Below are 26,465 nucleotides of genomic sequence, written 5' to 3'. Positions count from 1 at the left end.
TGCCGCAGCTTCTTTCCTGCCAAGAAATCAGGTTTTGCTGCAGGAAAAAAAAAAAGCAGGAAAAAAAAAAAGCAGCAAAAACACCCAGTGTGAACTTACGTTTAAGATTAACCCCATATCTGCAAGTTAATAGCGTTATCGGTCCTAACAGGTTCCCCTTAAGCGGACTTCTCTGGATTCATCGCTTGCCTGTCATCTACTCATCTATGCTTTGGGAAGAAAATAATCTTTAAGTATACAAATCACTTATTTCAAGAGCAGGCAGACTATTTTATGAATGCATCTCATAGAAAGCAGGCTTTACATTCACATTATGGTTTAGTGTGTCTGATAGAAGCAGATAACAATGCTAAAGCATTTTGTTTCCTGGAAACGTATTCACAGATACCGTGGATGCAAATGTAAAATCTGTATTATTCAAACCAAGTAGCAGACGCGCTGAGTTTTATCAATCAGCTATTATTACCAGCCAGGGATCTATGGGAAGCCAATAGGAAATAGCCATGCAGTCAGCAATCTGGGAAAGAGAGGAAGAGCCAATGGAGGGCTCTGTTACATGGGAGAGGAGAGGAGGGCCTGTGTGGCTAGCATTCCTGGCAAGGGACCATTCCTGAAGTGTGACACATCTGTTTGTGCTCACAACACACAGGAGCTGTCCAGCAGGCAGACCTCCTGAATCCAGCACAATGTGAGAGGCCATGAGAGCAGAAGGTGCATCTGGACCACACACAGCCCAGAGATGGAGGATGACCTGTTCCAGCTAAGGCATCTTCCGTGAGTAGCTCCGAGATCGCCATCGTCTTCATTATCTCTTTGTAGAGAAATCTCCATCCAAGGAGCAGGATAAGGCCCCTATGTGATGAGTAACATTGCAGGGGGGATTCACGGCAGACGAACAGTCAAATAGACTAAGGCGACGGTTTGTCTAGGGTAGGAAAGGGTTAATGACTCAAGCATGAGCAGGGCTGGATTTAGCGATGGAAAGGGGTTGTCTATGCATCGTCTTCTTTATCATTAACAATGCAAGTAATTATATGGGGGGGGTCGGTTAACCATTTCCCTTATGAGAGGGGCGCTGTGCAGGCAGTAGGCACACGAGATAGTAATGCATGGTCATAGAAAGTAAAACCTTTTTGGGGAGGATTCTTCATAAAATTGGCAAAAAACAAACAATATATATATTCTAGCATACATGTGCCATTTATTATGCTTTTCTTATCTAGCGCCATCATTTCTTGCAGCGCTTTACAAACATTATCGCTGTCCTCATTGGGGCTCAAAGTATAGATCGCCTATCAGTATGTCTTTGGAGCGGGGGAAGAAATCCACAAGCACGGGGAGAGAACATACAAACTCCTTGCAGATGTTATCTTAGCTGGGATTTGAACCCAGGACCCCAGCTCTGTAACCACTGAGCCACCATGCTAAACCTTCTTTACAAGACATTGTGTAATCATCTATCATCTAACGTTTGGAGAGATGAGAAAGAAATGTCCAGAATCTCAAAGGCAATACCCAGTATTACTAAAAAAAACCCACACAGTATATACATACTGTAAAAGCTGTGTCTTAAGATGAGTATGTGCGATTAAATATTCTTGCCTCATTTCACGCTGTAATAATATATGCACTGTACTGCTCAGGACTGGTTTTAGGCAAAGTTTAAAATGGGGCCCCAAATGCTAACATATTGCACATCACACAGAAGTATTTCAGTTGTATTTACATGTGCTGAGTTCAGGCCGCTAAACAAGCGTGATCGACATTATTGAAGTCATTCGACACTTGTTTCCCGGCCTCTTTCCACTGTCTGAGAAAGAATGATGGGGACAGAACAATCACTAATGGATCAATCTGCCCCATACAGTATCATGTTATCAGCAGCACATCTACAGTTTACACCCCATAGTCCTCCATGTAATATAATGTGCCCCATAGTCTGCCATATTGTATAATAGATGCCTCATAGTCCATATATTAAAATACACTGCTCAGTCCTCCATATAGTATAATACACTCCTCATAGTACTCCATATAGTATAATGCACCGTCAGTCATCCATGTAGTATAATGCACCCCATAGTTCTTCATATAATGTATTCCCCATAGTCATAGTCCTCAATACAGTATAATGCAGCCCACATATAGTATAATGCAGCCACCCCAGAGTATAATGCAGCCCCGCTATACAATATAATGTAACCCCCAGAGAATATAATGCAGCCCCCCTCTTATAGTATAATGCAGCCATCCCTTAGAGAATAATGCAGCTACCCCACAGAGTATAATGCAGCCACTCCACAGAATATAATGTAACCCCCCCATAGAATATAATGCAGTCCCCCTCATATAGTATAATGCAGCCCCTCCATAGAATATATGGCAACCCTCTCATAGAGTATAATGCAGCCCCTTATATAGTATAATGTAGCCCTTCCATAGAATACAATGTAGCTCTCCTCATATAATGCAGCCCCCATAGAATATAATGCAGCCCCCTCATAAAGTATAATGAAGCCCCCATACAATATAATGCAGCCCCCACATAGAATACAATGTAGCCTCCTCATATAGTATAATGTAGCCTTCTCATAGAGTATGATGCAATCACCCCCATAGAATATAATAAATATAATACAGCCCTCCCATTGAATTTAATGTAGCCCCAAATAGAATACAATACAGCCCACCTCCCCATAGAATATAATGTAGCCCCCCATATTATATAACACAGCCTCCCCCATACAATATAATGTACCCCCCTTGGTATATAGCAGCACAGCCCACTATGGTATATAGCAGCACAGCCCACCATGGTATATAGCAGCACAGCCCACCATGGTATATAGCAGCATAGCCCACCATGGTATTTAGCAACACAGCCCACCATGGTGTATAGCAGCACAGCCCGGTATATAGCAGCACAGCCCTACCATGGTATATAGCAGCACAACCCCAACATGGTATATAGCAGCACAGCCCCAACATGGGATATAGCAGCATAGCCCCACCATGGTATATAGCAGCACCGCCCCACTATGGTATATAGCAGCACAGCCCCAGCATAGCCCCCCATGGTATATAGCAGCACAGCCCCACCATGGTAAATAGCAGCACAGCCCACCATGGTATATAGCAGCACAGCCCCACCATGGGATATAGCAGCATAGCCCCACCATGGGATATAGCAGCATAGCCCCACCATGGGATATAGCAGCACAGCCCCACCATGGTATATAGCAGCACAGCCCCACCATGGTATATAGCAGCACAGCATATAGCACCCCCCCCAAGAATGGCCCCACAGTCCAGTACTCACACTGATATATTTAAAAAAAACACTCCTCACCTCTTCTCCTTGTGCCCGCACTGCTCCCTGCTCCTGTCTCCTGCTCTGCCTGGTACACAGTGAGTGCGCGATGATATGACATCATCACGCACCCGCTGTGTCAGAGGCAGAGCGGGGAATGATGGGAGAGGGAGCGTCAGCTTACGCTCTCTCCTCCATCATTGCTTCCTTCAATGCGGTGGCGGGGGGAGTCGGCGCTGGGGGCAGGCGGGCCCCGTTGCCTCACAGGGGCCCCATAGCGACTGCTTGATGTGCCGCTAGCCGGGGGCCCCTGGGGGAATGGGGGCCCTAGGCAGCTGCCTGGTCTGCCTGCCTCTAACGCCGGCCCTGGTACTACTACATACTTGTGCTTTTTGTTTGGATTTTTGCTTAAGAAATAGTAACACTGTATCAGCAACAGAAATAGAAAATGTTATTTGAAAGTGTACTTTTTATTTTTCCATTTCATACATCAATAGTGCACATAAAAATAAGCCACTTTATAATATATCGTATCAAAAGAAATTTGCTTATTTGTCCAGGATTAATCTTTCACTCTGAAGACAGATTTTCCCATTACTAAGATAAGAGATGACAGTTAGTGCTTTTAGAATTCTTTGAAAAGACAGATTTTACCTGTGAATTGAGATTTTTGCGAATGAATGATCAGTCCAGAAGGAGAAAGAAGCAGATTTCTCTGACGAGTTTCCAATTTTTATATGTACTATTGATTTATGGAAAAAAAATGACAGATATGCGTTAAGTTTTATTTTGCATTCCTTGTAGAAAGCGAATTAACGTAATTACTGAAATGGAGTAGCTTTACTCTGCCACTTCAAAAGAGATTAACTTAGGCTACTTTCACATTTCCGTTTTGAAGCATCAGGCGCGATGCAGCGAAAAATCTAAAAACCGGATCCGGCGCCTGCTGCCACCGGATCCGGCTTTTTTCCCATAGACTTACATTATAGCCGCATTGCGCCTGATGGCCATGCGGTGTGTCCGGCTTTAGCCGGAAACTGCAAAAAATGCCTGTCTGGCGTCTGCAAAAAAAGTTCCATGCAACGTTTTTTGACAGCGCCGGACCGCTTTTTTGCAGAGCGCATGCCCGAAGACTCTCTTTCCCTCTCCCTCTCCTGCACCGTATCCGGTAAAAACAGATGATCCGGCGGGCTGCGGCTTCTACCGGATCCGGTTTGACAACTTTTCGCTGCAGCCCGCCGGATTTAAAATCCGGAAATGTGAAAGTTGCCTTAGCCTTTTGAATACTGAATTTAATAGCAGAGAGCACAATATAACTGGTGCAGAAAGTACATATATACATATATATATACAGTATATGTCAACATATATGTATATTATAACTGTGACTTGTGTTAAAAGACAATACGTTTTTTCTCAAGTGTTTTCCACAAATAGCATTTATTACTATTACCGAGTACATTGAGGAGGAATGGGTGGCTATCATAGTCATTGTGTTGTGGTCCCTGTTTAGCACCTCAGCAATCAGTCATGTATTACCTATTGTATAGATAGGGGATAAATATACAGTGGGGAAAAAAAGTATTTAGTCAGTCAGCAATAGTGCAAGTTCCACCACTTAAAAAGATGAGAGGCGTCTGTAATTTACATCATAGGTAGACCTCAACTATGGGAGACAAATTGAGAAAAAAAAATCCAGAAAATCACATTGTCTGGTTTTTTTTTCATTTTATTTGCATATTATGGTGGAAAATAAGTATTTGGTCAGAAACAAAATTTCATCTCAATACTTTGTGATATATCCTTTGTTGGCAATGACAGAGGTCAAATGTTTTCTGTAAGTCTTCACAAGGTTGCCACACACTGTTGTTGGTATGTTGGCCCATTCCTCCATGTAGATCTCCTCTAGAGCAGTGATGTTTTTGGCTTTTTGCTTGGCAACACGGACTTTCAACTCCCTCCAAAGGTTTTCTATAGGGTTGAGATCTGGAGACTGGCTAGGCCACTCCAGGACCTTGAAATGCTTCTTACGAAGCCACTCCTTCGTTGCCCTGGCGGTGTGCTTTGGATCATTGTCATGTTGAAAGACCCAGCCACGTTTCATCTTCAATGCCCTTGCTGATGGAAGGAGGTTTGCACTCAAAATCTCACGATACATGGCCCCATTCATTCTTTCATGTACCCGGATCAGTCGTCCTGGCCCCTTTGCAGAGAAACAGCCCCAAAGCATGATGTTTCCACCACCATGCTTTACAGTAGGTATTGTGTTTGATGGATGCAACTCAGTATTCTTTTTCCTCCAAACACGACAAGTTGTGTTTCTACCAAACAGTTCCAGTTTGGTTTCATCAGACCATAGGACATTCTCCCAAAACTCCTCTGGATCATCCAAATGCTCTCTAGCAAACTTCAGACGGGCCCGGACATGTACAGGCTTAAGCAGTGGGACACGTCTGGCACAGCAGGATCTGAGTCCATGGTCGCGTAGTGTGTTACTTATGGTAGGCCTTGTTACATTGGTCCCAGCTCTCTGCAGTTCATTCACTAGGTCCCCCCGCGTGGTTCTGGGATTTTTGCTCACCGTTCTTGTGATCATTCTGACCCCACGGGGTGGGATTTTGCGTGGAGCACCAGATCGAGGGAGATTATCAGTGGTCTTGTATGTCTTCCATTTTCTAATTATTGCTCCCACAGTTGATTTCTTCACTCCAAGCTGGTTGGCTATTGCAGATTCAGTATTCCCTGCATGGTGCAGGGCTACAAATTTGTTTCTGGTGTCCTATGACAGCTCTTTGGTCTTCACCATGGTGGAGCTTGGAGTCAGACTGTTTGAGGGTGTGCACAGGTGTCTTTTTATACTGATAACAAGTTTAAACAGGTGCCATTACTACAGGTAATGAGTGGAGGAAAGAGGAGACTCTTAAAGAAGAAGTTACAGGTCTGTGAGAGCCAGAAATCTTGATTGCTTGTTTCTGACCAAATACTTATTTTCCACCATAATATGCAAATAAAATGAAAAAAAAACAGACAATGTGATTTTCTGGATTTTTTTTTCTCAGTTTGTCTCCCATAGTTGAGGTCTACCTATGATGTAAATTACAGACGCCTCTCATCTTTTTAAGTGGTGGAACTTGCACTATTGCTGACTGACTAAACACTTTTTTTCCCCACTGTACATTGTGACCCAACCTACTTAACATTTAGTCCTACGCTTTTGCATATGGATGCATTATCTATAGATGCATTGTGTTCATTACTGTCTATAGGAAATATAAAGAAATGGTTGTTCTTTAAAAAAAAATCAACAACAACAAAACACATGGACATACTGTAGTAGCCTACACTGGCAAAATAAAAGGTTATGATATTTCGATAATTATCGAATGTTGACCTATTATCTACATCAAACAACATTACAACAGTCTACTTACCTTAATAAAACAGATTTCACAAATCGTACTTTATTCAAAAATAAGTGACGAGCAACAATTGGATGAAGTGTGAATAATATGTCCTCCCGTTCACTACATATTGTACAATGGATGATAACCAACTGTAGTAATTCTTCCATATTAACAATCTTCTTCATCCTTCAGTCCTCCAGAAGAGCCTATATTAATATTGCGTTGGCAATACTCAAGCCATTTCTATAAATTACTTTTTCCTTCCAAGGATTTAAGCTAATTGGTCCAATTTGAGCATACTGGCACAGCTAAGCTTCGTTGTTGTTATTGTCTGCTTTAGTCTGATAGAAGCAATAACTATAAACATTTCTTGATTTACCAAGCATTCATAATCCAAAAACATGTCAGAGCAATGCACGGTACATTAACCCCTTAAAGGCCGAGCCAACTTTGACCTTAATGACCAAGACAAATTTTACAGTTCTGACCACTGTCGAGGTTATAACTGAAACGCTTCAACGGATCCAACAGCTTCTGAGATTATTTTTTCGTGACGTATTGTACTTCATGATAATGGTAACATTTCTTCAATATAACTTGCTTTTATTTGTGAAAAAAATGGAAATTTGGTGAAAATTTAGAAAACTTCACAATTTTCAAACTTTTAATTCTTATGCCCTTAAAACAGAGAGATATGTAGCACAACATAGTTAATAAATAACATTTCCCACATGCCAACTTTACATCAGCACAATTTTTGAAACCTAATTTTTTTGTTAGGTAGTTACGAGGGTTAAAAGTTGACCAGCGATTTCTCATATTTCCAACAAAGTTTACTAAACCATTTTTTTAGGGACCACATCACATTTGAAGTGACATTGAGGGGTCTATATGATAGAAAATACCCAAATGTGACACAATTCTAAAAACTACACCCCTCAAGGTGCTCAAAACCACATTCAATAAGTTTATTAACTCTTAAGGTGCTTCACAGGAACTGAAGCAATATGGAAGGGCTCAGAAGGGAATGATCGTTATTTGACTTTTGATATGTAAAATTATAAGATAGCATGTTGCGTTTGGAGAGCCCCTGATGTGCCTAAACAGTGGAATCCCCCCACAACTGACCTCATTTCAGAAACCACACCCCTCAAGGATTTCATTCAGGGGTATAGTGAATATTTTGAACCCACAGGTATGACACAGAATTTGATAACATTAGGTCATCATATTGAATAAGTTGTCATTAGTGTTGAGCACAAGTGCCCGCTACTCCAGTTTGCATTGGGTGCTCGGGGATGCACCTAATATCGCAGATGCTCGAATGAAATGCTCAAGTTCCAGACCTGCATGTTTCACAGCTGTTAGACACTGTAAGGCAGCGCTCACTGAGTGTATTGGGGGACACTCACTTGGCAGCAGATTAGCAAGGTCCGTCACGGGCTTTTCTCATAAATCAGTCCATCTGGTTTATTATTAGACGGCATAAACAATAAACAGCAACAGTCTTATATCAGACAGGTCAATGTTCATCAAAGGGTTTCACTCTCTCAGCCCTGTGGTCACACAGGCTGTGCTATGTCCAGCAATCAGGCTTTATAGTCTCACAGTTAATTCCCCTGTATGGGGTTACCTCTTAGTTACTTCTTATTCAGCACATCCATTCCCTCCTGGGGACTGTCCCACACACACAGGCCAATATACACAGGCCTCACCCGGTCAGCGGCCTCCGCATGTGTGCTTCAGGAAGGCAGCACACCTTCTAGCACGTCGGCCTTCCGGGACCTTCCATATGGACCAATCAGATCCATGCGCACTCTCTCATGTAACCTACCCTGGTCACCTTATATGGTCCGTAGCCACGCCCACCGGATCACATGGCTATGACCTCATCACTGGTCCTATTTCAGACACCCAGCCATACACACATATACAGGCTTACTATGGGTGTTTAGACACACGCCCCTGGGTAGTTTTGTAGGTGACTTGTCCCACCCGTCTCACCAAGCCACCTGGAAGCTTTCCCTGATACACCATAACAAAACCTTAGCAGTACCTCTGCTGATTAACACACGTTCAAGCTTCCATCACAGGGCCACCCACCCTGGGATACATAACAGTCATTTAACATCCTGGCGTTCATCCTATCTCCATTACCACAAATGGATATGCCAGTGTGCATGACCCATACAGCGCCCGCTAGCTGTCACAGCGGTCACTGCACCACAACACCCACAAAAAAAATGTGGGGATCCGTGATACTGCGTGCATATCCAATGCACAATTGAGTACTGAGTACCTGCAGGCAACACTAGCCGTCATATTGTCAGTTTTTTTTAGTTTTTGAAAAAAAAAATATTTTAACCCTAAACCTAACACAATCCTAACCCATCCCCAACCCTAACACTAACCCCAACTACTAAGGAAGATGACGCCAGGACGGATCAGGAGGGTCCGGAGATGGCGGAAGTACAGAGGGGTCTCGGGGGCATCAATTCTCCACTGACATGTATATCATGTCAGAAGAGCGAGGAATCATTGAAACACCAAGTACGCTTTTTTTTGTGATCGGGGACCAAAAAATCCAGCCCTGATTATGTTCAGCTAGCCGAGACCCTGGAGATGTTCTTTCCCTGGGGGGGGGGGGGGGGGCACTACATTCATTCCTCGCTGATGAGGGAATATTTACCATTTTAATGCATATCAGCGGTCGCTAAAGTTTTAATGTAACAATAAATTTTACTACATATTTTTTTTTGGTTTACAATATTAGTTTCTGTAATTTTTTATTATTAAAGGCTATAGAGACCTTTGACAAGAAAAACATAGTTTTCAGATTTGTTAGCAGTAAACTTAAAAAAGTTACATTATGTTTCAGGCTTCAAGTTCCATTGCTTGCAATACATGCAGGATGTACTGTTGCTTTGTGTTTATGAGTGGGTGGGTGTGCACTTGTGTGTGTTTAGGTGTGTGTATGGTTGTGGTCCATCTCTGATCCCCCTGAAAACTCTGTTTGCTCTTGCACTAATGCATGAGGGTCTATGATCATTAACCCTTGCAGGTTGTGCTCTGTGTTCTTACCTGTTCTTCTACATTTGCTGCCTGTGTGTTTTTGTCCTCTATTCCTACAAGTTTTCCTCTCTCTGCATCGATACTACTGGTGTATAATCACTCTGATCATTTCTTTTGGCACAGCCTTTGTAATATCTTCCCTTGAGAACTTTGTGTGCTCTGTCCCTCTTTCAACCTACTGATACGTGCAACAATTAGCAAAGGGAGAGTAGAATAGGCCCAGATGAGCTGATAGTAACCAGGGAGTATGCTCTCAAATCTGTGTCAAAAGTAGCTGCAGAGCCAACTATGTAAAGGAGTTGCACAGACTCTGCCACAGCAAGATAGTAGGAATGTTTAAATTAAGATCATTTAGAAATTGGCTTGATATTCTATTCATCAAGCCAATGAACAATTAAAAAAAACTGCATAAAAATGTCCACACCAGCCTTAGACTGATAGCAGCCACAAGGTATGTGCTGTCACATTTATATTAGAAGCACCAGCACAGTCAGCAATATAAAGCAGTTACACAAACTATACAGCAGCAAAAAGGTAAGAATTTGTAATGCCCTTAATGGATTGTGTGTACATCTGGAGAGAACTATCAACCAACTAAAACAGTGCAGGGGAAGCTGACCAGGATGAGACTGGACTAGTTTAGTCTATTCCTATAGTCCCTGGCCTGATCTACAAACTGTGTTTTATTCTGTAATGCTGGAGTATTTCAGAGAAAAACAAACCTTTACTGCCATCGTGAAGCAGGCTCTGATGCATGCTGCCTTTGGTTTGGGCAGTAGAAATCACCTGACAGATTTCACACAAAAAAAAAAAATCAATGCAAAAGTGTCAATAGTAGAGATGATTGAATTTTTGAAATTCGTATTTTCCAGGTTTGGTCAGTTTTCCCCCAAAATTAGATTTGCAGCAAATGTATTAATCACAGGTACAGTGACTTCCCTGATATGATGTGCATATCTGTCTAACATCTCCTACGACTGTATCTAATGTCTTTCAATCAATCTCTTTTATGCAAATACAGCCTTAGTTTCCCGTCACACTAAACGATGCATCAGCGATCCCGACAACGATGCGACCTTGTCAGGATCGCTGGTGCCACGCTACATGATCACTGGTGAGCTGTCAAACAGGCAGATCTCACCAGCGATCAGGACAAGCGAGCACGCTGGTATCCAAGGTAAATATCGGGTAACTAAGCGAGCTCGTCACTTAGTTACCCGCTGTGTACCTAGGATACCTGCGTGCTCGCGCTGGGAGCTGGTATCCAAGGTAAATATCGGGTAACTAAGAGCGCGCGTCATTTAGTTACCCGCTGTGTACCTTGGATACCAGCTCCCAGCGTGAGCACGCAGGTATCAAAGGTACACAGCGGGTAACTAAGCGACGCGCGTGCTTAGTTACCTGATATTTAACTTGGATACCAGCTCCCAGCGTCTGCTTACAGCGCTGGGAGCTCGCTGATCGTTGCTCTCCCGCTGCCACACGCAACGATGTGTGCTGGCCAGCGGGAGACCAACAATCAAAAAATGGCCCAGGACATTCCTGCACGATCAGCAATACCCGGCGGGGGTCCGACGCTGATGCGTGTCACACACAGCGAGATCGCTGGCGAGATCGCTGTTGCATCACAAAATCAGCGATCTCGCTAGCGATCTCGCTGTGTGTGACCGGGCCTTTAGAGATGTCAGTGGCCTCACCATAAAAACAGATGGTAACCGGTAGTAACCAACAGCCCATTTAATAATACGGTGCACTGACAGACTTTTCATGGGTTTTTAATGCCTATTCATGCGTATAAGCAGATATTTGTCAGTAACTGTTAGCAGGCGGGGAGATGCCACCAGGGACCCACCTGTATGACTAGTTTTCAGGGTAAAACATACCTGGCTGTGTTCTTACAGCCAGTGGCTGATACATGCTGCCCACGGTTTGGACAGCATATATCACTTGTCAGGTTTCTTTTAAATAACAGACCAAAAATTATCACAAATAGTTTTTTGTGATCAGGCAGAACAAGCACCCAAACTGACAGAGACGCTGTCAAAGGTAACATCATCCTGCTGTGACTGAGATAAGTGCTGTGCTATATACTGTATTCTATAACATCCTCTGCTATCTCCACACTAATATGCCTGTCTGAAGAAAAGGAGGCCAATTGTTGCCTGTGTTGTGTAGTGCTACTGCCGGGGCAAGTGGGTGCCAGTGGTGGTGGTGGTGCTTTTGCTGCAGCTAGTGGCTTCCACACTTTTAGCTGTGGTATGCAGATCCATTAATAGCCATCTTCTTCCTTTAAACAACTTGTCAATTTGTCTAAATATAACATGGATATTTATGGGAAGTCAAGGAAATACGTTGGCTTAATGTGTATTATTAACTTGAAGGGAACTTATAAAACCCCTCCATTATTATTTAGAGAGGTAATCATTCATGCAACTTTTATTGTCATTCTCGGCATTTAAAAATTTACCTGACTTGGTTGGGTGAATGGTAAGTCTTTCTTTTCCCCTATAGCAGTCCAGACTCTGATTGTCAAATCTCCACCAGGACCTGCTCCTGCAACATCTTCTTCTGTTGCCAGATGCCGCCTTGCTCATTCTGTGGGGGGTGCTGGTGATAGAGGAGACCTTGGAACCAGAAGCTCTGGATGATACAGGCTATGTCCAGCCATTTAGATTTGGGCAGCTGGGACCTGCAGTGCTGTCTGACAGTAAGGGTGTACATGCTGTCCAACTGAAGTTATCTGCTTCCTGCTCCAAACAATTGGAGAGCACCACACCCTACTTAAGCTTCCAGCTTACTGCTGGAATCTGCCAGATATTAACTTGTGTTTCTCTGGTTCAGTCCTGTCTATTTAACTACTTGTTGTTATCATTGTTCTTTGTTTTGACCTTGGCTAGTGTTTCTTACTATTTTTACGAAATCTGATTTTGTACCTTTCCTGCCCTCTTGGTTCTGACCACTCATGCCAGCCTGCACCACGAAACAGCAGCTTATGTTGTGGCCCCAACCCAAGGGTCCATGTTTAAGTCGAGATACCTATACAGGGGTTAAAGAGTGAGGGCCAACCCCTGGGATCTGGTAAGCTTGTCCATGGTAGCCATTTAGATTTCCCAGGCAACCACTGACAGAACGTCCTTACACTTATGCTGTTATTGCACCCCCTTCAGCCTAATTGACGCCTTGCCACTAATTATGTCATTGCTTCATTGTGCAAGACAATTTATTTGTGACATTGTGCATATCCAAGCAGGAAAGATTTCTCACTCATGTACAAGATTTGCTACAATGTAGAAATTATGTGGAAAGTGAGAAGATGTCAATCACATCCAGATGGTGAGGGGCGGAATAACAGCATCAGAAGTGGAAATGCTTTTAGGGGGAAAATAGACACCCCACTGGCTGAGTCAGGTTAATTTCCCTATGCTGCGGAGTGCAATATTTTTTTACAGCATATATGAATTAATCTCTGGGTTATTAGCAATGTCAGTGGGATGAAGAATGAGAGTTCTAAATTCTAAAGACGTGGTATAGAATTCTTGTGGGACCTGGTAGTAATGGTAACGGCAATATTTATAACATTGTAAGTTATATGTTTCATAAAGAAAGTCCCATGGTTGTTCCCTAACAGAGAGTCCTATATTAAGCCAACAAGAAGACATTGTGCAAACCTTCCATGAATAAAAAATGAAGGCGCCGTTTAGTGGCTATAATCACAATTTTAAATACAGCACTTGTGCTATCATAAACAGATGGTCATTTCAGCTTTCAACCCAACTTAGGTTTTGGCTTCCTCTGGAGCTTGACTAATATGTATCATTGCATGATTTCAACACCTTACTTCTAAGGTGTAAAATTTTGGAGGTGTAGGTGTTAAATTAAAGGACTGATTCACAGAGAAAACTGGCGTGGGCTCCCGCCCAATTTTCTCAACCAGAGAGGCCAAGCCAGTGACTGAGGGCACAAATTAATAGCCAAGAGAAGGACCATTGTTTTTGCCCACCCGGCTAAAATAATCTGCCCCCAGCCACCCCAGAAAAGGCGCATCTGTAAGATGCACCAACTCTGGCACTTACCCGCTCTCTGTTTGTAGCAAATAAGTATGGTCCCTCCCTAGGCTATTTGTCATGCCACCACTGTATACTCACCCTGCGCCCGTCTCGCGCCGCAGCCCCTCGCCGCCCAGCAGCTGCGGCGGCCTCTTCTGACAGGTCTGTGGCCGACGACGTCTCTGCATGCTATGCGCATTCGCCGTAGGCCGCGGCCGCTCCTGTCTCTTGTGCTCCGGCGGTGCCCTGACCCCGGACCAATGGGAGACCAGGCAGGGGCATATCAGGCTGCCCTCCTGTAATGGAGGCGCCTGATCTTCATGTTACATTGCACATTAGACCCCCTGTTCCGCTACCAGTGCTTCTCACCTCTTCCACGCTTGTCTCACACAGTCCGACTCCAGTCTTGTCTTCCGTGTCCCTGCTCCGTCCTGCTGTCCGAGGTCCAGTCCCGCAGTCCTACTCCGGTCCTGTCTTCCGTGTCCCTGCTCTGTCCTGCTGTCCGTGGTCCAGTCCCGCAGTCCTACTCCGGTACTGTCTTCCATGTCCCTGCTTCGTCCTGCTGTCCATGGTCCAGTCCCGCAGTCCTACTCCGGTCCTGTCAGCCGTGTCCCTGCTTCGTCCTGCTGTCCATGGTCCAGTCTCGCAGTAATACTCCGGTCCTGTCCTCCGTGTCCCTGCTCCGTCCTGCTGTCCGTGGTACAGTCCCGCAGTTCTACTCCAGTCCTGTCCTCCGTATCCCTGCTCCGTCCTACTGTCCATGGTCCAGTCCTGCAGTCCTACTCCGGTCCTGTCTCCTGTAGTTCCGTTGTCTTACTCCAGTCTGTTCTGAGCCGCCCCTCTCGGTACTCGAACCCCTGGGCCTGCTCCTAACTATTCCTGTATAGGGGTCGGCTCCACCTGGCGGCTGATGCGTTTTTTTCCGTGCGTCGTCTGGCTCATAGAAAATAGCTAAAAACGCTGACTTTTCCGCAAAATTAATGAGCATGCTGTGTTTTTTACCGCAAAGCGTTTTTTTCGCGGAAAAAACGCATCAATGTGCACAAAAAGTGCGGAATTCATTTAAGATTAATGGGATGCTTCTTGTATGCATTTTTGAAGTGTTTTGACCAGGACAAATGCTTCAAAAATGCGAAAAAATGCTTACGTGGGCACACAGCCTTAAAAACGCTTTGGATGCAGTTTTTGGATGTGTGAGCTTACTCTAAGGCTGGAGTCACACTTGCAAGAAACTCGAACGAGTCTCGGGTCTTAATACCCGGCCCTGCTGCCGGCACTCGGGACCAGAATGTGCGGCTGCATGTATATCTATGCAGCTGAGCGCTCCGGTCCGAGGGCCGGCGGCAGTGCCGGGTATTCAGACGCGAGACTCGTGTGAGTTTCTTGCAAGTGTGACCCCGACCTAAGATTCCAAAGCTCAGATGCAACTGCATATCATGTACCCTCTATAGATACTGTATGTCTATTTCTTTTTCCCGTGTTTCAGTCTTTTGTTTGCTGCTGATTTTTCCTTTCTACAAATGAAATAAAGCAGGTATGAAGTTCTCTGACAGCTGAACTAGTGCCATACCATAAGCAGAATATTTCTGTAATTTTTGTAAAAGAATGTCCTGAACATATTGGTTCATGGCCTTCACCATTTCACAAGCAGATCAGCTATTATGCGCCAGCACATAAAGGCTGGTTAGATATTTTCCACTTCTGTGTGAATAGCCTTTCAGCAACTATAGAAAGATTTGCTTCTAAGTTTGAATGAACCGTGTCCTCATTTATTGTTTATACCATATTGATCACTGTGCCTTTTTAAAGGTGAATAATGTTATTAATAATGAACCCTTTTTAGTTCAGTTTGTTCCTTCGTAAGTACAATAGATTACAAATGCCATTATAGGGATTTATAGAAATTAGTGCTGGTCTAATTACAAGTAGTGGAGTTGTCAATAGCAAGTGAAGAGGTTAATTTACCAAAGAGTTTTTTAAAAAGAAGTGAAATCAAACTGGAACAGTTCTTTACTAGTTTCTTCACTTTCCCTAGTTTTAATTTCTACTATTATTACTGTTGTGCCTTCTATTTTGAGTTGTATCTGCATCTTGTTTGTGGCATAAATCTGTATATACTGTATGTGTGCCATTTATGCAAGCATTTTTAATAGTCCTAAGAACCAGATTTACTGGATTTCAAATGGCTACATAATTGGGCATTCCCATCTCCCTCCACGATCCTATCTCAATATATAGTAGGTGTAATAATAATATTAGCAAATACCTCCAATTAGAAATGTAGTATAGCTTTTCACTATGTCTCTTTCCTCATGTGCAGGCATTGCAGGACCTTAGTTATCCATCGTTATGACCACTAGCAACTAGCTAACTAACTGTCACTATATCAGTGGTTGTAACCATGGATACCTGAGGTCATGCAATGCCTGCACATGAGGAAAGAGACATAGTGAATCCGAAAAAGTATTTGTGGAGACATGGGGGTCAGCAGGTGCTCTGGTCCGCTAGCCGAAACCGCATAGACCAGGGATCATTCCACCGAATACCCACTTTCCTTTTCCCATGGGCATAATACTACTCAAACAACACAGAGTGAGGGTAAAACAATGTGGCAATGCTTTATTGAACCACAAAAAGAGGCAAATAACCTATAGAACAGCCCCAGCAAAATACCCAAGATGGTGCAAATTACAGAGTCTCAGCCTTCCGTTTACTTGCCGGGATAAAATAAGCTGTTACTTTAGAGCTTCCAGGGCCAACTACCCCACCTGTGGCACACACAAAGAGGAGGTAACGACAAGCTAAGGAAGATGACAGTCTATTGAAAGGTCACAACCTGGAGGGTCACAACCTGTCTTCTACGAATATCTCCATGTAGCCAGGTGATCGGCTTCTTCTACCCCTGGCAGATACAAAACGTATCCATGGGGGCTCAGGTGACCAGAGGGTCCAAATCCCGACTACCCCAAATGTGTCTATGGTTCAGTGATGGTCAATGGAGCAGATCTATACTCTTTGAGCCAGGGCTGTGGTCCCCTAAGCTGGCATCCTTTAGAATGACAAATCTGTGTCCCTCGTGATGGAGACATGATGTCTTGGCTGCTGTCCTGTTGTGAGTTCATTTTCCCTTCACTACTGAGGCCCGATGAACTCCCTCTTCTGGTAAAGAAAGGTAGTGAGCCTGATTATCAAACACCTGAGCCTAATGATGATGACTGGCTGAGTGGAGTTACTGACTGGATATAAGGCCGCCGACGCCCTTCTGCCCTGCGGGTGATTTCTCTGTGGGATCCTTGGAGACCAGTCTGAATTCCTGCTCTTCTAAAGCTAAGTTTTCTGCTCAGCTTTTTGCATTTGTGCTTTGACTTTGTTTTGCTTTGTTTTTCTGGATTTCTGCCATTCCCTGCTGGGGTGAGCTGAATTCCTTTAGCTCTGTCTTCTGAAGATACCTGAGTGCTGATTTAGTTTTTGAATCCTAGCTACTTCAGGGTCTTTTTCCATATCAGCTTGTTGGCTTATGTTTTTGATAGGGTTTTGGCAGATTGCAGACAGCAACCTTCCTTTCCTGTTCTGTTTAGTTAGCTTGGGCCCCATCGTTTGCTCAGCCTATCTTTCTATCTGTGTGAGTGTTTTTTCATCTTGCTTCACCGTCATTATATGTTGGGGGCTGTCTTTTACTTTGGGGTCTGCTCTGGGGCAGTTTAGATTTCCTTTTCTGTCTTTAGGCTATTTAGCTCTCCGGCTGTGATCGAGGGGTCTAGGGCACCGTAGGAACCCCCCACGGCTACTGCTAGTTGTGTTGATAGGTTCAGGGGTCTGCACTCTGATAGTTGCCAACTTCTCTGGTTTTCTGGACGTAGCTTCTATTTTTGTGTCTGCCTCCTATGGTGACTCAATCATAACAGAATCATCCGCCATACCGCAGATCCTGGGGTACTCAATAGCAGGAAAGAATTGTAAAAAAAAAAAAAGTGTGTATATTTTTTCCTCTATATCTCTGAGGCCATAGGGGGAATTTTTTTTCTCTCAATGGAGATAAAGCAATTGTCTGATCGTGTGGAGCAGCTCGCTGCGAAAGTGCGGGGAATTTCCACCTACCTTGCTCATTCACATGCTGCTGAACCAAAGATTCCTACACCTGATGTATTTTTTGGGGATCGGTCTAAATTTTTGAATTTCAAAAATAATTGTAAATTATTTTTTGCCTTGAAGCCTAACTTGTCGGGGAACTCCGCGCAGCAGGTTAAAATTGTCATCTCTTTGCTGCGTGGCGATCCCCAGGATTGGGCGTTTTCTTTGAAACCAGATGATCCTATTCTGACTAATGTGAACGCATTTTTTCAAGCTTTGGGGTTGTTGTATGACGAACCTAATGCCATTGATCAGGCTGAAAAGACCCTGCTGGCATTGAACCAGGGTCGAGATTCTGCAGAATTGTACTGTCAAAAATTCCAAAAATGGGCAGTACTTACTACCTGGAATGATAATGCCTTGGCTGCTCTCTTTCGGAAGGGGTTGTCAGAAGCCGTAAAAGATACTATGGTGGGATTTCCTGTTCCCTCTGGTCTTGACGATTCTATGTCATTAGCTATTCAGGTTGATCGGCGTTTGCGCGAACGCAAAACTGCACGAGAGGTGTTGCCACCTGTTGAACAAATGTCTGAACCTATGCAATGTGATAGAGTTTTGTCCAGAGAGCAGCGTCAGGAGTTCAGAAGGCGTAATAAGTTGTGTTTTTTCTGTGGAGATGCCTCGCATATTATTTCTGTCTGTCCTAAACGAGAGAAACGCTTTGCACACACGTTTTCTGTTGGTGGTGTTCAACCTAAGTTTCTTCTGGCTATTACTCTGATCTGCTCCCTGTCCAAATTTTCCGCCAAGGCTTTTGTGGATTCAGGAGCAGCTCTAAACCTAATGGACTTGGATTTTGCTAAACGTTGTGGATTTCCGATGACACCTCTGCAGACGCCTATCCCTTTGAGGGGGATTGATGCTACTCCTTTGGCTAAAAATAAACCTCAGTTTTGGACCCAGGTGGTAATGCGGGTCGCCCCAGACCATCAAGAAAATTGCAGATTTTTGGTGTTGCATAATCTGCATGATACTATTGTTCTGGGGTTTCCCTGGTTACAAATTCATAATCCAGTTTTGGATTGGAAATCTGTGTCTGTGGTGAGTTGGGGTTGTCGGTGTGCCTTTAGTGAGGCTCCGGTGTTTTCCACCTCTCCTCAGTCGCATGATGTTCCTGATTATTTGGCGGACTTTTATGATGTATTTAGTGAGAATGAGTCTGCGTCTCTGCCTCCTCATAGGAGTTATGACTGTGCAATTGAACTGAGCCCGGGGTGTAAATTTCCCAAGGGTCGGCTCTTCAATTTATCTGTACCCGAGCACGAGGCTATGCGATCCTATATTAAGGAGGCGTTGGAGAAGGGTCATATTAGACCATCCTCGTCACCCTTAGGTGCCGGTTTTTTTTTTGTAGCCAATAAGGATGGATCATTAAGACCTTGTATTGATTATCGTGCCCTCAACAAAATTACTGTTAAATATCAGTATCCGTTACCCCTGATTTCTGATCTATTTTCCAGAGTTAAAGGTGCTTGCTGGTTTACCAAGCTTGACCTCAGGGGGGCATATAATCTTATTCGCATTAAGCATGGGGATGAATGGAAGACGGTGTTTAATACTCCGGAGGGACATTTTGAGTACCTGGTGATGCCTTTTGGGCTCACTGATGCCCTTTCTGTCTTCCAGTGCTTCATGAACGATATTTTCCGAGATTTTATCGATAATTTTGATTATCTATCTGGATGATATTTTGATCTTCTCCAAGGATTGGGATTCTCATGTGGAACATATTCGGACTGTGTTCCGGATCTTGAGGGAGAATTCCCTGTATGTCAAAGGATCTAAATGCCTTTTTGGAGTACAGAGGATTTCTTTTTTGGGATTTATTTTGTCCCCGTCAACTATTGAAATGGACCCGGCCAAGGTACAGGCCATTTACGATTGGGTTCAGCCCACTTCTTTGAAGGCCCTCCAGAAGTTTTTGGGTTTTGCTAATTTTTATCGGAAATTTATAGCAAAATTTTCTACAATTGCCAAGCCATTGACTGATTTGACTAAGAAGGGTGCTGATGTGTTAAATTGGTCTCCGGAGGCTGTTTCTTCCTTTCAGGAGCTGAAGCGAAGATTCACCTCCGCCCCGGTTTTGCGGCAACCTGATGTCTCACTTCCGTTCCAGGTAGAGTTGGATGCTTCTGAGATTGGTGCAGGAGCTGTTTTGTTCCAAAAGGATCCTGTAACATCTAAAATGAATCCCTGTGCTTTCTTTTCCCGAAAGTTCTCTCCATCTGAACGTAACTATGTGGGGAATCGGTAACTGTTGGCCATGAAATGGGCATTTGAGGAGTGGAGACATTGGTTGGAGGGAGCTAAGCATCAAGTCGTGGTCCTCACTGACCACAAGAATTTGATTTACCTAGAGTCGGCTAAGCGCTTGAACCCTAGACAGGCTAGGTGGGCCTTGTTTTTTACACGTTTTGATTTTGTGGTTTCTTTTCTTCCTGGAACTAAGAATGTCAAGGCAGACGCCCTCTCTAGGAGCTTCTTTGCTAATTCTCCTGTGGTGACCAAGCCTGCTACCATCTTAGGCGAAGGGGTAGTTCTTTCTGCCATCTCGCCCGATTTGAGATGTGCTCTGGAAGAGTTCCAGGAGGACAAACCTGGGCGTTGTCCCAGTGGAAAGTTGTATGTTCCTGACCAGTGGAAGAAGAGAGTGATGTCTGAAGTTCATTGCTCTGCTTTGGCTGGTCATCCAGGTATTTTTCAGCGCTGGAGTCCTGGATTCGAATCCCACCAAGGACAACATCTGCAAGGAGCTTGTATGTTCTCCCCGTGTTTGCGTGGGTTTCCTCCGGGCACTCCGGTTTCCTCCCACACTCCAAAGACATACTGATAGGGAATTTAGATTGTGAGCCCCATCAGGGACAGTGATGAAAATATGTGCAAACTGTAAAGCACTGCGGAATATGTTAGCGCTATATAAAAATAAAGATTATTATTATTATTTATTATTAGAGATCTGGTGAGTCGGTCTTTTTGGTGGCCCTCCTTGTCTCGTGATGTCAGGAATTTTGTGCAGTCCTGTGGGACGTGCTCCCGGTCTAAATCGTGTTCTCGCTCTAGTGAGTTGTTGATGCCTTTGCCTGTCCCCAAGAGGCCATGGACCCATATTTCAATGGATTTCATCTCTGATATGCCTGTCTCTCAAAGGATGACTGTTATTTGGGTGATTTGTGATAGGTTCTCTAAGATGGTTCATCTTGTACCACTCCCTAAGTTGCCGTCTTCCTCTGAGTTGGTGCCCCTGTTTTTGCAACAGGTGGTTCGCTTGCACGGGATTCCTGAGAACATTGTATCTGACAGAGGAGTTCAGTTTGTGTCTAGATTTTGGAGAACTTTCTGTTCCAAGCTGGGAATTCAGTTGTCCTTCTCCTCTGCTTTTCACCCTCAGACCAATGGGCAGACAGAGAGAACAAACCAGACCTTGGAGTCATATTTGAGATGTTTTATTTCTGCTGATCAGGATGATTGGGTTTCATTTTTGCCCTTGGCCGAATTTGCTTTAAATAATAGAGCTAGTTCTGCCACTTTGATGTCCCCTTTTTTTTTGTAACTTTGGGTTTCATCCTCGATTTTCTTCAGGGCAGGTGGAGCCCTCTGCCTGCCCAGGTGTTGACACTGTGGTGGAGAGAATGCACCAGATCTGGGACCAAGTGGTGGATAAGTTATCTCTCTCCCAGGAAAAGGCCCAGCGGTTTTCCAACCGACATAGGACCATTGGTCCCCAGTTTAAGGTTGGTGATATGGTGTGGTTATCATCAAAAAATATTGCTATGAAGGTGGCTTCTCCTAAGTTTAAGCCTAGATTTATTGGACCTTACAAGATTTTGGAGATTATGAATCCGGTCTCTTTTCGTTTGGCTCTTCCTGTCACATTTAAAATCCATAATGTGTTCCATAAATCTTTGTTGAAGAGGTTTGTTGAACCTGTTGTTCCGGGGGTGGCACCTCCAGACCCTGTATTGGTTGAAGGTAACATGGAATATGAGGTAGAGAAAGTACTGGATTCCCGTCTGGCTAGACGGAGACTCCAGTATTTGGTTAAGTGGCAGGGTTATGGTCAGGAGGATAATTCCTGGGTCTCTGCCTCTGATATTCATGCCAAAAGATTGGTGCGTGCCTTTCATCGGGCTCACCCGGATCGCCCTGGTGGCATGGATGAGGGTTCGGTGACGCCTCCTCAAGGGGGAGGTACTGTTGTGAGTTCATTTTCCCCTTCACTACTGAGGCCCGATGAACTCCCTCTTCTGGTAAAGAAAGGTGGTGAGCCTGATTATCAAACACCTGAGCCTAATGATGATGACTGGCTGAGTAGAGTTACTGACTGGATATAAGGCCGCCGACGCCCTTCTGCCCTGCGGGTGATTTCTCTGTGGGATCCTTGGAGACCAGTCTGAATTCCTGCTCTTCTAAAGCTAAGTTTTCTGCTCGGCTTTTTGCATTTGTGCTTTGACTTTGTTTTGCTTTGTTTTTCTGGATTTCTGCCATTCCCTGCTGGGGTGAGCTGAATTCCTTTAGCTTTGTCTTCTGAAGATACCTGAGTGCTGATTTAGTTTTTGAAGCCTAGCTGCTTCAGGGTCTTTTTCCATATCAGCTTGTTGGCTTATGTTTTTGATAGGGTTTTGGCAGATTGCAGACAGCAACCTTCCTTTCCTGTTCTGTTTAGTTAGCTTGGGCCCCATCGTTTGCTCAGCCTATCTTTCTATCTGTGTGAGTGTTTTTTCATCTTGCTTCACTGTCATTATATGTTGGGGGCTGTCTTTTACTTTGGGGTCTGCTCTGGGGCAGTTTAGATTTCCTTTTCTGTCTTTGGGCTATTTAGCTCTCCGGCTGTGATCGAGGGGTCTAGGGCACCGTAGGAACCCCCCACGGCTACTGCTAGTTGTGTTGATAGGTTCAGGGGTCTGCAATCTGATAGTTGCCAACTTCTCTGGTTTTCTGGACGTAGCTTCTATTTTTGTGTCTGCCTCCTACGGTGACTCAATCATAACACTGTCCTATATAGAGTCTCTGGTTCTTTGGATGTCTGAATGTATTTCTGTATATGGAAGTATTGTCATGGATGTGTCAGATGCTGCAGACAGTCTCACTGCATCTGGTTGCAGAAGGTCTCAGCAGTTGGCCTTGCAGACTAGTGGCCACCTCCCCGGCCTTAATGGTGTCACCTGGATCTGAGTGTTGATAACTCCCATCTTTCTGTTGGGATTTGCGGGTGTTATTTTCTATTTGCACTTCCCTGTTGAGGCTTGGAGCTGTAGCAGTCTGCTAGCGTCCTCTCTGGTGTTTGGAGGACATCTGTGTTTCTCTCTGAGTCTTCTCAAGCTAAGTGTTCCCTTGTTTTGTTTGTCTATCCCAGTTCTACTTAGCATCCTGTCCTCCCCGCTGCAGGGCTTATCACCAGGTTCAGGCCAGGATTAGGTATCCTGCTCGGCCATAGGTATGGAACCTATATGTGGATGATGGCACATTCAGGGTGACGTTAGATCTGTCAAGGAGTCTTCACTCCCCGCTTCCCTAATGTTGGGTACCCCTTCCCCTTATCCCTTTGTGTTCCTACACTATCCTACACTGTGTGTGACAAATGTCCTTCAAACCAGCATTCACAGGTAAAGGGGACAAAAGGTGATGAGGCCAACTGTTTGATTATATAATCTATTTCCATAGTTTTTCCTCCTCTGTTTTGCAAGTCAACCAACTAGCTGGCCTGGACAATGTGTAATCAGCAAATCAGCAAACATCATTGTTCAATGACCCTGCTTGACTGTTTTACACAGATAGCAAACTATAAGTTGTAGGAGCTAATAATAGACACAATAATACAATACATTTTTGGCACTCAACTTGTTGCAAAGTGAAGATTTTTATGTGCAGTCTCAATAATTAGACGTTTCGGCTTTCACATACAAGCCTTCATCAGTAAGCTGCAAATCAGATACAAATGTACAGTACAAGTCAAAGGCTACATAGTGTACAATTAATTAAGATAACATACAGTGGATAACACAATGTATTCATAGTAGTGCACTAGTGATGGATGGGACGGGTTGAGGTATAGGGAAAGAGAGGAAAAAACATTTTTTAGGAAAAAATTAAGGGAAGGAAAAAAGGGGGGGAAGGTATATAACCTACCCAGACTGCTCTCTTGAATAGATCTGCAATGTATCTAGAGTGACAGAGAAGAGAGTACGTATGTAGTATATATAATACAATGATTGTACTAAATTAGTAAAAGGAATCAATGGTCCGTCACTACTCACTCAATACTAAGATACCACTATGATAATGGTGTGAATGGTCTGATCCGTGTTGAGAATGATTCTCGTTCATCTTAAAAGAAAGAAGATTGTGACTATGGCAGAGGACTAACATGTAAATGTACCATGTTTTTATGATAAATGCCAATGAAGTATTATAGATACCAACCGATAAAAATTTTTGTAACTGGAGTAATCTGTAAAGATACCGTAAAGAATCCTATGTGAGGGGTCTGTAGATCACAAAAAACAAAGAAGTTTCACTCAATGTATTGGAGAGTTAAAATTGACAATGAGCCACCGATAGATTTACTCACTTAGTGTCAGACTAGGAATCGCCTGTAAGTTTCTACTCCATAGAGAACCCTCACCATGCTGTGTGATGTAGCTGTTAAACAGAAATGTATAGTGTATGAGGGGTTAAGTACCGCTACAGAATAATGTCTATATATAGATATGTCCAGTCAGAAGTGGGCTTACCGTTGGTGGGTGGCGGCGTGATGTGCCAAGAGGAACGCGGTATCCACCGCTTGTAGCCAGGGTGCCCATAGCGTGCACCGTGGATTTTAAATAGACGGTGGGCAGGACATCATTAGATTGACTGGACCGCGTCACCGGAAGTGACGTTGGCGTCCATTTGAATGCGCTGATAGGCTTAGTGAGATGAAGGGGCGTGTTGTGGGAGGTGGCGCTGGAATGCTCGTCATTCCACTGAACGTACACAAGCGATTGTGCTTCCTGTGTTGTAGCGCAGGGCGGATGTTTATAGAAAGTAAAGATTAAGTGAATGTGCATGTGGTATTGCATATGGATGCGGTTATATCTAAAAAAGATGGGCAAAGCAAATAATTATGTAAATGTGAGCAGTATGCAGATTGGGCAATCTATCTTAAGTTGTTTAGACCAATGCAGGAAAAAGTTTTTTGTTTTATAATTTCCTACATAAGAGTGAGTTCAAAATATCTCAATTGGTGTTCCAAATGAAGAGAGATTCTAATGGATGAAAAATAGAAAATAGTTTGAAAACTATAATGTGTAAAAAAAATTTTTAGCTTGAAGGGGGCAGGAGGGGGAAGTCCGAGGGAGTAACAAAGACAATCGGTGACATTTGCGTGTAGTTCAGAATTGACGACTCTGCAAGATCAAAACAATGCGTTAGAGTGAGGCAAGAATGACATGACTTAATGACAAAACAAATTACCATATATATGTTTATTAAATCCCAAGACTATATGACTATATGTTCACAAATCCCTTATATGAAGGACAGTAGATCATAGTCCCTATTGAGGCCCTTGGGTGCTAAAGTATGTAATTCATGTATCCAAAAGGCCTCTCTTCTCTTAAGGAGTTGGATACGGTTGCCACCTCTCCGTGGAGGGGGCACATGTTCTATAACACAAAATTTTAATTGAGGAATGGTATGGCCTGCCGTAATAAAGTGATGTGGTACCGGTAATAGTGTATTTCCACACCTGATGGTGGATTTATGTTTACTTATGCGGTCCCTGATGGACTGGGTGGTTTCACCAATGTATAGTAGACCGCAAGGGCATTTGATCAGGTAGACCACATTTGATGTGTCACAAGTGGAGAAGTCCTTAATTTGGTAGCGTTTCCCAGAGTGGGGATGATGGAAATAATCTCCCTTGAGTACATTATTACATTGATTACAATGTAAACACGGGTAAGTACCTGTTTTGGGTGTGGAAAGGAATCTTTGTGTAGTTAATCTTACCACTGAGCCTATGTCTGCTCTGATTAAGGTGTCCCTAATGTTTTTGGGGCATTTGTAGCACGGTAAAAAATTCAGTTGGAATTCTGTAACCTCCGGATGAGCTTCCTTTAGAATGCCCCAATGTCTACGTATGGAGTGATGTAAGATCTGCACATATGGATGATATGTGTGGACAAAGGGTAGACGTCCTGAGACCCCACTAGGGTGCCGGATCGGGGGTTGTCGTGCTTGATCAAGTAGATCTGAAGGGTAGCCCCTTGTGCGAAACTTGTTATGCATCCCATTCAGTCTGATATTGCTGGTTGTCGGATCAGAGACAATCCGTTCGACCCTCTTGAATTGTGATACAGGTATGGATCTCTTGGTGGAGGGGGGGTGTAGGCTCTTGTAGTGTAGCAGACTGTTACGGTCTGTGGTTTTAACATATAAGTCAGTGCTCAAATATCCCTCCGTGTAGACATTATTCTGTAGCGGTACTTAACCCCTCATACACTATACATTTCTGTTTAACAG

At 43.8% G+C, this 26,465-nt stretch overlaps 1 protein-coding gene across 1 annotated transcript in view; it reads left to right on the top strand.

Annotated features, from left to right (window-relative positions):
* The first annotated feature begins 565 nt into the window (after nucleotides 1-565).
* SVOP (SV2 related protein) overlaps nucleotides 566-26,465 on the top strand; it is a 61,475-nt gene continuing 35,575 nt past the window's right edge. The window contains exon 1 of the mRNA XM_073582595.1: nucleotides 566-774. Within this exon, the coding sequence (XP_073438696.1) occupies nucleotides 740-774 (35 nt within the window). The 5' untranslated portion in view covers nucleotides 566-739. The remainder of the gene's footprint in view (nucleotides 775-26,465) is intronic.

This window comes from Dendrobates tinctorius, unplaced genomic scaffold (genome assembly GCF_039654945.1).
Source record: "Dendrobates tinctorius isolate UK_male_01 unplaced genomic scaffold, ASM3965494v1 ptg000073l, whole genome shotgun sequence".
NCBI classification, from domain to species: domain Eukaryota; kingdom Metazoa; phylum Chordata; class Amphibia; order Anura; family Dendrobatidae; genus Dendrobates; species Dendrobates tinctorius.
Note: the sequence above shows the minus strand (reverse complement) of the source record. Positions and strands in the feature narration are given on the sequence as shown.